We start from the raw sequence: 13,867 nt of genomic DNA, 5'->3' as shown, positions 1-13,867 counted from the left end.
AAACACAGACCCCTCACAGTATCATTTTGCCTCTGTGAGATACAGCTGCTGTTGTTTCCCTCTCTGGCCTGTTCCTTGGAGCCTGCAGGTGGTTTGGATACGGCCATTTCCCAGTAAAACTGGTGGTATGCTGATGTTTAAAATAAAATAAACCCCTAGTATTGCAGCGTATAGCTGAAGACCACCCCTGTTTGAGCATTGCCTCTGGTGAGACACAGAATGTAAACAGTCTGTGTGATTAAACCATCTCTAGCAAGATGACTTTGGGGAATTCCAGTCTTTCCCAGCGCAAAGAAGAGCAGAAGATCCTCTGCTCTTCATTAATTCAGAGCTCTTCAAAGGGCAAGAATGAATCGCTCAACCTTCCTCCTAGGAGAAACTGTTGATAGTTATCCTGGGATTCTTGAAGGAAGCTCACCAGTATAAATCAGGTCCGTTTCCACCACCACCCCACCCCTCTTCTTTATTTAATCTGTTCATGGGCAAAGGGATTGTGCAACAACTGATAAACTTAGTCCATGCTGCAATATGAAATGCTCTTTTCCGATTGTCTTTTTCCCCCGTTGGGGTGGGAGGTGGAGAGACCACACTGGAATAGTCTTACAGATAAGGCTATTAATTACATGCCAAAAAATATTTGTACAGTGAAACTGCTCTTTCAACAAAAAGCAACAGATAAGACTATTTTAAACCATCCCATTTTAAGATTCAGAGATTCTGCCAGCACGGGAAACCTTTTGTAATACATCTAAACCTTCACGGCTCTTAGAACTAAAAGTGGGACCACAACTTTCACTTTCTATTATATCTGTAAAAACACCCTTATTCCCAGTTTCCAAAGACACTCCTTATGGAAGAGGGGGAGCTTGGGACAGTGACACGAGCACATTGATACCACACCTCTGCACAAGTGAGGAACCACAGCCCTGACCAGTGCTGCCTCCCTCGTTCCCAGAGCTCTTCTTTACCTGGTGGTTTTACACATGCATTCTAAGTAGTCAGGAAGGCTTTTTAGAGGATCCCAGTGTCTTCTGGAAGGAAAAAAAACCACATAATTCCCTCACCTCCTATCTGAGACCACCAAGGTGCAGAACTAAAGGCACAACCCAGGAGCAGTCACAAGAAAATGGACTTTTTCTTGGGTTCCCCTGTGCTGTGAGGGGTTTGGGGGATCTCTGGAGCATGTTAAAGCATTTTGTGTTTTCCAGCTGACAGCACCATTACCATGCCCATCTGTCCCTTGCTCCAGAACTTGTGGTGACTACACAGTCCCATGTTATCTACTTCCTTCGGTAGTAGAGGTAGGCCACCTTACGCTGGTGGCTCTGACAGACAGATGTGCGACACCAGGTATATCAGCCTGGTGCTCAGACTACAGTAGGACAATTATCCTTTGGGCTATTTTAGTCCTTTTACAGCCTTTGCGCAACACAGGGGCAACAGTTTTGCCAGGAGCCACAATCTAGATTTCAGTGTTTTGTTTTGTTTTTGGTTTTTTTTAAAAAAAAAAAAAAAAAAAGACAAAATCAGTGGATTTATCAAGAAGAAATTCTACAAGTTCATTGAAGCTAGCCTCCCTGCTTGGGGTTCCCAAATACTGTCCACACAGACTTTAAAGTAAATTGAGACCATAATTTTAATCCTTTTTTTTGATATTTTCTGTGATGAAGGGAAAAGAAGAGAAAGACGCATAGTTAGACAGACAGGCAGACACCTCATCAAAGAAACTCCTACAAGCAGATGTAGAGTAGGAAACATCCAGCAACCCTGCTGGCTCCAGCCCACAGCCTGGACCTGAGTGCGTGGTTGATTTTCATTAACTAACTTTTCTTCCTGTGAACTTCCTCTGAGGGTGTTTGTTTATAAACAGAGGAGGGGATATTATTGCTGGAGATGGGACAGTATGGGAGGGGGTGAAGGAGTTTACAGCTACAAGACGGGAGAGCAGAGTTCAGAAGTGTTTGTTGCCAGAAACACAAAGGGCTCACTGTAAAACTGGTATATGGCCTAATTTCACAGTCTAGAGGGATTACGATAGGTATATGCAGAAAATGCTCCAAAAAGTAAAAACAACCCCACATTTTACAAATGTTTCCCACTGCATCACCATAACCGTCACACACCCAAATTAAACCATCGACAGCGGTGACGGTGCTTGGAGGTTGCTCTCCATGACATCCACACCTCAGCTTGTTCATTTTCCCCATTGCACGCACTCTGTCTCTGCCCCAAATTCTACACGTTCGTTGCTCTGGAGCAGCCCCACTGATTTCCTCTCCAAAGGAGTTACTCTAGGTTTACATTGGTGTGTTCAACAGCAGAATCTGGCTTGTACTGCTCACCCTTCCCTCTGCCAAGTACATGTTTCAAAATCATGTGCGTAATGCATTTAGTTGACATTTGCTTTTTCTCCCAGTACTCCTTTTCTCCCTGAACATCTCCATTCATGAGCTACAGCACAGAAGGCTTCCAATTCTTGTCTAGTTTACGCTGAAAATAATTCCCATTAAATTATCACTGGTGAAAGGTGCTGTTTTGACCTCAGAGAAGCTGCTCTGTTTATCCACAAGACAGATGCAATGTAAGACGGTAGTAATGCAAGCTCCAGATTTCAACCTTAGCACCTCAGTCTTTACAAGCACAGATGCTGCTGAATTTCGAACAAAATCGCATGGATTGTGTGATGTACAGCCTCCCCGTTGACACACCCGACAGAAACACTGTTTTTTTTAGCCAGGAGAGCATGTGCTAGATGATGACCCCTCCCCAAAACAGCCTGGGGCACTAACATGCTCTGTGCAAAGCCCCTCCTGCAACCACTCACCTGGTCCGTATTTAACTATGGGGTAAATGAGTTGCTTTTGCCCTTAATTAATAACCTGAGATATCCAGAGACAGATTTTCAGCATTTCCTAGGAAGATGCTTAGCAGTTACAACTTACATATTTTACAAGCTGTTTCAGCAAGTCAATATATTAATCAATGTGTAGATGTATCAAAAATATCAAAGTATTCCAATTTAAATAAGCGTACTCTGAACTGAGGGGCTTCGGTGATGTTTGCTTTTCTCTCCCATTATGGGCTGCATACACTGTTCAATTTGAGAAATACAGTAATTCGTGCTGATTCAAACATCACCTGCATGTCTGGGTCAGAGATATTAATTCAAGATCATCCAATTTTCTGCTAACTCCAAAGAGCTCATGTCATAAACGTCAGCTGCCTTCTTCACCCATCCCCCATGTTGCCAGTGCTTTCAACAGGGTGACACCAGGTGAAAGACACTATAACCACCTCCAGCTCAGTACCATAATACCCAACAAAAAGCCATCAGCAGCTACAACAAAATGTCTTACAGGAATTAGGTTGTGTTGACTTCACATGGAGAACAACCCAGGCTGAGGAATAACTATCACCGCTCCTAAAAAAGGAGTTTTAACAAAAGGCCAAGCCTGCTGGGCTCTGTTTCTAGTTCTGTCGCCAACACACTGTCAAATCTTGGACAAATCAGAACATCCCTCTGTTCCTCAGTTTCCCTGATTTTAAGGGCAATGTTCTCTCATGCCTGAGAAACTTATCACCACCATCAGCAGGATGTGTTGAGGCAGTTATCAGGACTACAAAACCACAATCTTACTGCAATGATAAATGAAAATAAGAGCACGAGGATACAGTAGTACGGGAGAAAAAAACCCCAACATTCAAACCTAAGTAACACTGGTAACAGTGAAGGCCTTTCCTTCCCATTTCTTTCTCTGTTTTAAATAAAACAAACAAAATAATGGTGATAAGATCTCTTTCCTCAATCCAATGGATGATCTTTGTGAATATGCTTCCAACACTAACAGCAGAGAATAAGCATGGAAGAGAACGAAGGAGGAAAGGAGCCTGCAGCTGATGCTCGGTGTCAGGAACGGGGCTGCTCTTCTCCCGTCTTCCATGACGACAGAAGACTCCAGGGAATCAGATGAGGGACGAGAAGATGGGTCAGAGGAGAGAAATCCATATGGGAAAGTGATTTAAAGCAAATAAAGAGGCAATAAATTAGATAAGGAAAAGGAGGAAAAACACGGCAGAGGGGAGGAAGGCAAGAGATAAAAGAGCCCTAAGTATCACTCAAAAAAGAAGACTCAAGAAAAGCCTACCAGACCCCAGGAGTTAATCAGCAAAGAACAGAGTGGTTTTCTTCTCTAACACAGCAATTCTTTTGCTTTCATGAGTTGGCATCATATCTCTCAGATGCTGCTTCACCAGGCCAATTCCAGATGCTTCTCAGTTTCACTTCACCCTCAACCCCCTCTTTGTGAGAACAACGGCTTGCTCCTTGTTTGTGTACCACTAGGATGGATATTAAACAGAACTATATCAATAATTCCCGGAAAATATGCATGAGCATATGCCTGACTAGGCACACAAACACACAGCCTGCTTACCCTTTGTTCCTACACCGCTTCCAACACAAGCTGGCTGAAGCCACCAACCTGCTGGCCACCCTTGGTTTGCAAGGAGGGGCCACCACCCTCCCGCAGCAAAAGATGATGAGAACTCCAGAGAGCGCAGGGTTACCCAAGGCACGTGCTTGCTAGGGAGGAGGAAACCAGCAACTGTGCGGAGCAGGAAGAAGGGAAAGACAGGGGAAATCAAGGACACCAGATAGTAGAGGAAGAACCGAGACTAGAATGGTGATAAGAGAGGGTGGAGGGATTGGATGGGAAAGTTACACACTTACATCACCCAGCAAAACAGAAAACTGCATAGTGTGTTTTGAATAAGTACGCGTTTGAACACTGGGGGGAAAAAAAAAAAAAGAGAAAGGTTGAAAGAGACAGAGGCCAAAGTGGGATCTGGAGTATAGCAAAAACAACTAAAATAAACACGTCCCCTTCCCTTGGCCAACTTCTCTGACGTTAGGGCTTCGCAATTTTTCTTCTCTCGTATCCAAAGCAAGAACGAACAGCAAAATAAAGGATGTTAAAGCGAGGACCACGGAAGGGTCCAGGCTGTAGAGGAGGGATGCAGAAGACTCTCTGAAATCAGAGTGTAAGCCAGAGTCAGCCAAGGTCAATGGTATTTTGTCATGATCTTGAACAAGTTTAGGACCAAATCCATGCTGCCTGCATGAATCTAACATCATGAATCCAGCCCCATTCTCACCAAGGGATAATCTGACTTGTACTTATATTTGTTCACAGTCTTAACTATGATACATACTGCACCCTCACTTGGTGCTGGCAACCTTATGGATGTTGAGCAGTCCTCAACTAAGCAAATTGTTCTGATCACTACAAACAAGGACAGTAGAAAGCAAAATTCTAGGATAAGATATTCACTCTTGTTCTCTTTTTAACTTGCCTTTTTCAGTTCTGCTCTGCTTGTGTTCAGAGTAAGAGTATTTTGACTTCATGGATGGCTTTGGGGAGAGTAAACTTTATAATAAGCACTAACATCAAATCAAAGCAGTTTACAAGATCTGTAAACTGTGCCACCTGTGTCAGAATATGCGGGGAAATAAACAAGCTACTCTTCCTTGATCGTTGGAGTTTAAATGCTCTATTGATCTGGGAAAAAAATCAAAGGTGCTTTGGAAATTGTGTGTTATGTGCATGCATGCTCACACCAGAGAAAATGAAGAGAAATGTAGGGACAAGTAGAGATTAGCAGAAGAACAATCAAGTATTTCTTCTCCACAGAAAGCTGAAATAAAATGAAGAATCATATCCAGATGTCAGCTACCCCAAGGCAGGGAAATGCCCGCAGAGCAACGTAAGTATAAGGTCAGAAGAAAGGTACACCTTCATTTTTATAAATGAAGGATAAAAAAACAAGCAAACAAACAAAAAGGACAGCACAGTTAATTGTTTTGTGCTCCAAACAATGCACGAGGCAAATACCCAGAACCTAGGAAACAGAAAAGTCCAATATATTTTGAATATTTGAAACAGAGTAATATGTACTGATCATGTAAAGACAGTATTAGGTGAAAAATATAATAGTATTGAGAGAGGAGATTAAATGAAGAAAAATATGATTATTAGACTAGCTGATATAGTTGAGAGAAAATGTAGAGGGTTTTGATCACACAAGACTTTTCTGATCCATTTTCAAAATAATCTGGAATACAAGATTTACAGAAGTAAAAAATGTAATAAAGTGAACGCGTTCATTCTTACTCTGACGGGATGTAGGAACTGCCACACAGGCTAAGACCAGAGAAGGGTGGGAAATGTTTGATAAAATATTTTTCTCAGGAAAAAGGGAAATTAATCAAAACAGACTATCTGTGGGAAAGGATCAGTTTTGGCAAATATTCTAACTTAAAATTTCAATAGAAGTTTCATAACTGTCAAAACACCTGATTCTTTTTTAACTTTCGGAAAATAAGAAAGCTGATATCTTTTGCCAGCAAATGTTTTTCTTTCTCATAGTTAGCACTTTCCTAAACCAATGCTTTGGATTTTAGGTACTTAAGATGTTGTCAATCTGTCCTTTTCTTTTCCTGTCTTATATTATAGTGGTGACTCTTGATCTTAGCTAAAGATCTTTGGTTTATAGTAAAGCACTGGGAAATTTTCTGTGGCCTGTGCTATATCAGAACCTACAAAGTGGATATTCTGTGAATGTTTGGACTAATTATCTGCTGTTATATCCCTGACACTGCAGAGGACTCAATTTGGCAATCCAGGTGGTCCCTTCTCTGCTTCTGCTCCTATAATTCTATCAGAGAAAAGAAAAGAGGAGCTGAAAAAACAATGGCTAAAATTGGAAGCAAAACTATTACACGGGAACATTTCAGCTGACCCCAGTCACGGAAGGGTTTATTTTTGTTTTTTTCAATATGTCTTTTTGAAAAAAGCCACTATATTTTGGCTCTTTTTTTTCTGGCTGAGGCCAGCATGAGCAATAGAAATCCAAGGTGAAAGCGCTCAGTAAATCCCCTGGTCTTGAGAGCACCTAAAACCCGTTGGTCCTGCAGTATATTTGTGCTAAAGCTGCTAGGCAGGCGTCATGGCTGCACCTCTGTTGTGACAGACCTGAGGAGCCTGTGTCCATCCAGCTGGCGTGTCCCTGCTGCGTTTAACCGGGATCAGGCCCCAGTGACAAGGGAGGTGCCCGCCGGCGGTTCAGCTCTTTGCTGTTTGACGCACCCGGCCAAGGATCTCTCCTGCCCTTGACAAAGACCAACAAACACATGAAGCTTGTGGGAGCAGCACCAGCAAACTCCTGGACCCGCTTTGAAAGTGAAGACCTGTCCCGTTCTTCGTCAGAAAGGTGAGAGGCACCTACCTTCGCGGCAGGGTTTGGGGTAAGGGTCCCCGTGGAGCCAGCGTTGCCCCTCCCAGCTGCTTCAGTGCTCCCAAAACCTCTGGGATTTGGGATTTAAGTGCATCCCTCACTATGCCACGTGTGGCTGGGGCTGACGGTGGGCACCTCTGCCTCTGCTCGGCTTGGCCGTGGTCTCGGGATCCCCTTGGCCACCTGCAACGCTCCCCTGGTACCGTGCGGAGAGGCTGCGTGGGGACCTGGAGAGCAGCTTTGACCTGATGTGGTAACTTTCAGGCACCTGACTCACCGACCAGGCCCGTCTTGCCGTGATGGCTTAGCGTGCAAAGGCTCTCCAAGGGCTGCTTCTTGCCCTCACCACTGAGGCCCTCCCGCCGCAGCTCTGCTCTGTGCTTCTCCAGACATCTCCACGAATCCCTGAGGAGAGCCCTGCTCCTGCTCTCTCTCCAAACACCATCCCCTCAGCTTGCTTTCTGCCTCGCACGAGTTTTTCTAACTGAAACAGGCTGGCTTGAAATAAATCAGGCCGAAATGAAGCTTGGAGAGGCGAGCTCAGCCTGGGACACATCTCCGTGCCTACAGGAGACAGCCATACATCATTTAGGAATCTAGATTTACCATCCTTCACACAGAGTCAAATTTCCCTCTTTATTACCGTTTTATTAATTAGAGCAGCCTACATGTAAGTGCTTTAAGAAAAAAAAACCCACAACTTTCTTCTAACTGTGCTGTTCTGACTCCAGTGTGTAGCTGGTCAAAAGAACGAGACCAGTTAAAACTGTAAAATTCTTTTTCTTTTCCAGTTTCTGACTCTTGTCCTGGCTTCTGCAGGCTGAAGGAAATGTGCTGTTCAAATGTAAATATTTAGTAAATGACAAGCTACACTGTATTGTTTCAGTGGCCTATTAGTCAAGCCTTATCTAGATCCATCGTCATGAAGTGGCTAATCATTTGAACCCATCTTCAGGGAAACCAAAACCACACAGCTACCTGTAGCCTTCAGCAATGGTGTATTGGAGGCTTGTCACCCTGAAGGAACATCTGGGCAGGTGTTCAAGCTCCTGTCACTTTGGTCCAGCCGTTATTCTCTTCCACCAATCATTCCCATCACCCTGGGACCTGGCACATGTCAGCGCTAATTAAACGACAGAACTACAAGCTTTACATTTGACTTATTCTATAGTTCTTCATTCTAGTACTTCATTACAGATCAAAACAAGAAAATTCATGCAATTAGAAGACAACAGGCTGTTGAAGACAAGAAAATGCTGCATTATCTATCTACAGATTATTTCAATGCCAGTGAAACTCAGACTAAACTCCCTATTGAAGACGTCCTCAAGTTCCCAACACATCCTCTACAACCATCAGCTCCAGGGACAGGACCCAGCTCGCCGATTCTACCTGAAGTGGATTAATTCAATATCAAGACTCCAAAACTTCAGAGGGGAACAAAATTAACCCCCAAAAGTAAACATATATTCTTAAACCCTGCGGAGGGAACAGACCTACGCAGTGTCAGTTACATATCTTTATAATTGCCCAATTATTGGACACCGACACAGATGTTTTTCAGTCTCTTACATGCAAGAGCTGTGGCTTTAAGTGAGATCAACTGTGCTGATTTTGGCATTTCTTTTCCTTTGGATTCTGCTACAGTTTTATGTTCACCAAGGACCGAAGTTGGGAAAACATAGGCACTCCCTTACATATGAAGCTTTATTAAGTTGGGATCATGCTCTCTGTTGGCAGGCAGGGGAATAGAGAGACAGAGGAGAATTAAACAGGGAAGGAAAAAAAAAACCAAAACAAAACACAAATAACTTTCACTCTTCAGAGCAGGCACGCCTTCTTACTCCGGCTCCCGCTGCCGATCATTCATCCCGCTCCTCTCAGCTCCCAGCCAGTGAAGAGTCAACATCTCATTCCGATGAAAACATGAGCTATCCCGCTGCTGAGCCATATACCAGAAAACCCACTGACAGGGACTCAGGAGGATCCTGTTTCTTAGGCTGGAGTTGCATTTCCACAGTAGAACTGAAATATCTTTGATTACAACAGAAGCAAGGTCAATGGTGCTTTGAAGCGTCTTATTTTGCACGGCATGTGTATTACCTAACTTGACTACAGTCTGGACCTTAACTCCTTCCTTCACAACTAGAGCTGCATTCAAAGACTCTACAGGGGAAAGTGCACAAACGAGCATGATTAATACCATGTGCACATGTGTGTGTTTGTAAGAGGGCTGTACTGTGCTGTGTGGTAGGTACGCACATCCAAGGAGGGTTTGTCCAAGAACTATGTGGCCCCGGGAGGGAGGCAAGTATGCACGAGCCGAGAGCTGCCTCGGCTGGAGAGCCGCGCCGTGGGAGCCGCACCGACCGAGCGTGGCCCAGCTCCGAAAACGCTTCTGAGCTTTTGCGTAACACAGATCAATGGGTCAGACTTCCAGTTTCCCAACAGCTTTCCCTGACAAATGCCAGAACAGATATCAGCGAAGTCAAACAGGGCAGCAATAACATCACTGCCAACCAGCGTGAAAATTGGCAGAGCCTGGCACCGAGGACTGCCTATCATCAGAGACAGGGCATGGCCCAGTACAATGACGAACCCACTTAACAGCGCTGTAAAATTAGCCATTTATGAAAACAAATTGAATACTGCAGCAGAGGGTGACGTAAGGAGAGTTGGCTCCAGACAGAAACAGAAACTCCTGTAGCCTGGCTTAGCTGAAGAGTTCTGTTATATCAGGGCTCAGGCGTAGAAGCTGATAACAACTTGGGTCCTACATGAGATTTTTAACAGACACAGGAGGCTTCTCCTACAGGCACATATGTGGCTCCTATATGACCTGAAGTGGCTACTTATATGCCAGCAAGGAGGGGCAGAAGGGGAGCAGTCAACACAGGCAGAGGGTGGGGGGCAGAAAGTAGATGAAGATACAAGGAGAACTCTGAAAAAGAGGTGTCTTCCAGTCAGTCCTGCCCCCTCCCTCACATCTGTACAATCACACAGTTTCCCACTTTGCAACTGGGATGGAAGTTGGGGAGAAACTCACTTCTGTCACTGTCAGCAAATTTGACCCAGCCCTGGCCCCCCCCGAACACCCAGAAGGGCTCTTGATTTCAGTGGGGTCCTACAGATGCAACTTCAACAGCAGAACAGGGCTCCTGAGTCTGTCACATCCCAAAACAGTAAAAATGAGAAAGCCAAGAGTTTTGGCAGCCAGAACCCTTGATTTCCTCATTGAGGGAAGCGTAATCTCTCCCTAAGCTTGCTACAGGTCTGGGAGGCTGTGGTGTGCGGAGGATACTCCAAGTGAGTTCCTCTTGGACCTCTTCCAGGTGTTTACACACAGAGCCAAACCTGGCTCCTCTTCAAGAGTGCGCGCGAGGAGGGGAGGGGGAGCTTAAAAATAAAATAAAAATCACAAAGTCCTCCCGAGCTGAGCTGCAAGCTCTACGGTGCTAAACTGGGGCATTTCTTTTCATTTTTCACAGTGGAATGTTATTTCCATGCATAAAATGGGTCAAGTGTTTTATACAGGCAACAACCCAACCTCCCCCGTCCAATTAAAGTATTTTACTACAAACGATCTTTGTGTGTGTTTGTCTAGGTTCCCTATTGTACGAATTAGAGATACTTGCACCAAAGACAAACACAGGGTTGTAGGTGTTGGATTAAACACATTAAAAAAAAATCACTGACCGTGTTTTGCCTCTGACGAGATCCGTGTAAACTCAAATTCTGCCTTTCCTAACTTGAAAGAGAAGCACTTTGAGCCCTGGGTTTTAAGTTGAGATTGGGAAGCAGAAGAGTGGAGATTGAGAAAGCCAGGGGAAATAAAGCAAGTAATAATCTATTTCACCTATGACATTACTCATCTGCCCGCCCTACCAAAGGCAAAAGGGACCAGCCCATGCACCTCCTGCCCGCCCCGGCAGCCACACACACACACCCTTGTCCCTCTCCTCGCAAGTGAGCAGAGCAGCTGGGATTGGGGAAAGTTAAGGGAATGCACCGCCGAGTTCATCTTAGGTTTTGTTTTCCTTAGGACAAAGCAACTTTCTTGTGAGAGGACAGTCGCGTGGGTCAGGGATGGGGCAGCGGAGATGGAGCACATCGCGGAGGGGTGGGTGGCAGGGGAGCAGTGAGCCGGGCTGGCGGGAGCAGCCGCCGTGCCACCGGCACCAGCATCCCCTGCCTTCTGGTAGGAAGTGACTCCAGTTAAAGGGAAAGGGGAAATCCTCCCTGTCTCTTTAAGGCATCCTAGGACATGGAAACTTTGTACTTTCAGGGAATCTCCTTGCCAAAAGAACTGTAAAACATGTCTTCCCCCCCCCCTCCCCGTTTCTCTTTCTGACTTGTTTTCTTTTTTTTAAAGGGTATTTCTACTTTCTGCGACTTCCCTTCAGAGCAAAGAGGGATGTGGCGACGTTTATAAGGGTTTGTAACCCTCCGAAAAGTATCCAATTTCATGACAACTTCGCTGCACTTTATCACTAAAGCGGAGAGAGGGCGGGAGGTGGCAGGAGGGAGGGGGAGAGGGAGCGAACCCGGGGGAAAAGGACCCCAAATTCATGATGGGCTCATAAAATTTAAATAAGAAAAGTGCAATATTCCTCATTATTGTTCAGCTCAGAGAGCTTAGACTGGTAGCTGCTTTGAGTCCTAAATGATTTTATAGGGCTATTTGACCTTACAGTCATCGGTGTTACACTTGCCATTTCTAAGGGCAGACAAAAATACTCCACACATCCTCTAGCTGCAGTGCTAGTCCCAGCCCTCGCTGAGTGTCGAGGGGTTGGGAACTTTATAAACTCATTTGATTCATTTGAGGTTTCACAATAGCCAAAAGTTCCTTTATAGCTTTTTGGAAACCACATGCTAACATTGCTTCTAAAAGGCTAACAGTGAAGTACACTAAAGAGCTACTAAAAGTGAGGAAATTGTATAGGGACCTTAGATGTGCATTTCTTTGCAGCCACACACTAGCCACACACACTTTTCTTTTCATGCATACATGCAAGCTACTTTCAAATGCTCTATTTACAGCTTTCCAACCTGAAAATTAGGTAAAAAGCCACCGTAAGAGCTCCCTCTCCTATCTGCACCTTAATCCATACACACAGAAATAAAGAAACTACCCAGGATAGTGCCATTTCCCTATGCAAAAGTTTACATAACTTTTTCTGCCAGCATATACTTTCAGACAGTTTGCCGAGCTCCGGTATTTCACCAAATATATATATAATAAACGCACCCGAGCGTGTTTCCACATGTTTGCACACACATATGTATGTTGCAAGGCACACACGCGCGTTTAAATGTACACACACGCATATACCATACACACGCACGCCTACAGCTGGCTGTTCTGCCGGCTTCCGAAACGTAAAAGGGATGCTGCAGCCACAGGCACCACGAACTACCTACCTGCAATGACAGCCGGCGATCTCTGTCCTCCTTCAGCTTTCAGCCACACTTGCAAAGTGAAGGCATCTCGGGGCAGCTCAATATCTGCCTTCAGCCGCAGCTGATCACCTTGTCCACTGAAATAGAGCGCCCTGCTCGGGGTAAGGGACTCCTCTTCGTCCTTTACCTCCCGCTGTTGCCTCCTGCGGGGGCCATGCCCCGGCTCCAGCCCAGCAGCGGAGCGCCTGCCTCGGGCTAACCTGGTGGCACAGGTGCCCGGGGCCGTGTAGCGGAGCTGGCGGCTGTGCCTGGTGTCCCTTCTCGCCCCGCGGGAGCGCTCGTCCATCCCACATTCGGGTCCACTGGCGAGGGCTGTACAGAGAAGCGCAAGAGGCAGCAGCAAACTCCAGAGCTGCATTTCCAATCTTCCCCCCCCTTCTCCCCTGCAAATCCTCCCGATCTGCCAGCTTTGGGCTCCTCCTTGCCTTGACTTTCTTCTCTTGTTCACCCTTCTTGGTATTTGCTCTTTTTATAACCCTTCTCAGTTGCTTTTTCTTTTCTTTTTTTCTTTTTCTTTCTTTCTTTTTCCTGCTTATAGATTTTTTTTTTCCTTAAAACAAATAAAAATAAAATAAATCAATACTCCTTTCTTGGTTGAAATGTATTTCTCTGTTCTTCCTCCTCTATCTGTCTTCTTCTCCTCTATTCCTCCACAGCTGGAATTCCTCTCTCTCTTCTTTTCTCTGCTGGATTTTCTTCCCTTAATTTTTTTCTTCTTAAAAAAAACACACACACACACTCTCTCTCACACACAAAACAAAACAAAAAACCAAAACACCCCCCCCCCAGCTTTCTCCAAGACTCAGACCCACTGATTTCCCTCCCCCCCAAAGATGCTCTAATCTATTTATTTTTTTGGCCTCCTTTATAACATAAGCCACAACCCCCTCCTTCCCCCCAACCTCCCCCCCTCCCTTCTTCTCCACAAAATGAAAGAAAAGAGAAAAAGCCCCTCAGAAGATGAGTAAACAAGAATATGCTAATCTACTCTAGGGTGCTCCACCTTCCCAATTGAATGATTCCCATTAAAACTGCAGGGATCATGACTAATCAATCAGCTTGAAGGAGCAGATAGCTCCAGAGGTTCAAACACTTTTGCTGTTTTCTTTCC

The 13,867-nt window shown here is 45.0% G+C and overlaps 1 protein-coding gene across 1 annotated transcript in view; it reads right to left on the bottom strand.

Moving 5' to 3' along the window:
- The window catches only part of PAPPA (pappalysin 1), a 177,378-nt gene extending 164,260 nt beyond the window's left edge, over window positions 1–13,118 (bottom strand). The window contains exon 1 of the mRNA XM_068413809.1: window positions 12,718–13,118. Within this exon, the coding sequence (XP_068269910.1) occupies window positions 12,718–13,114 (397 nt within the window). The 5' untranslated portion in view covers window positions 13,115–13,118. The remainder of the gene's footprint in view (window positions 1–12,717) is intronic.
- Window positions 13,119–13,867: the final 749 nt, after the last annotated feature.

Source organism: Nyctibius grandis, chromosome 16, assembly GCF_013368605.1.
Source record: "Nyctibius grandis isolate bNycGra1 chromosome 16, bNycGra1.pri, whole genome shotgun sequence".
Classification (NCBI taxonomy): domain Eukaryota; kingdom Metazoa; phylum Chordata; class Aves; order Nyctibiiformes; family Nyctibiidae; genus Nyctibius; species Nyctibius grandis.
The sequence above is the reverse complement of the archived record's forward strand: the minus strand, read 5'-3'. Positions and strand labels throughout refer to the sequence as shown.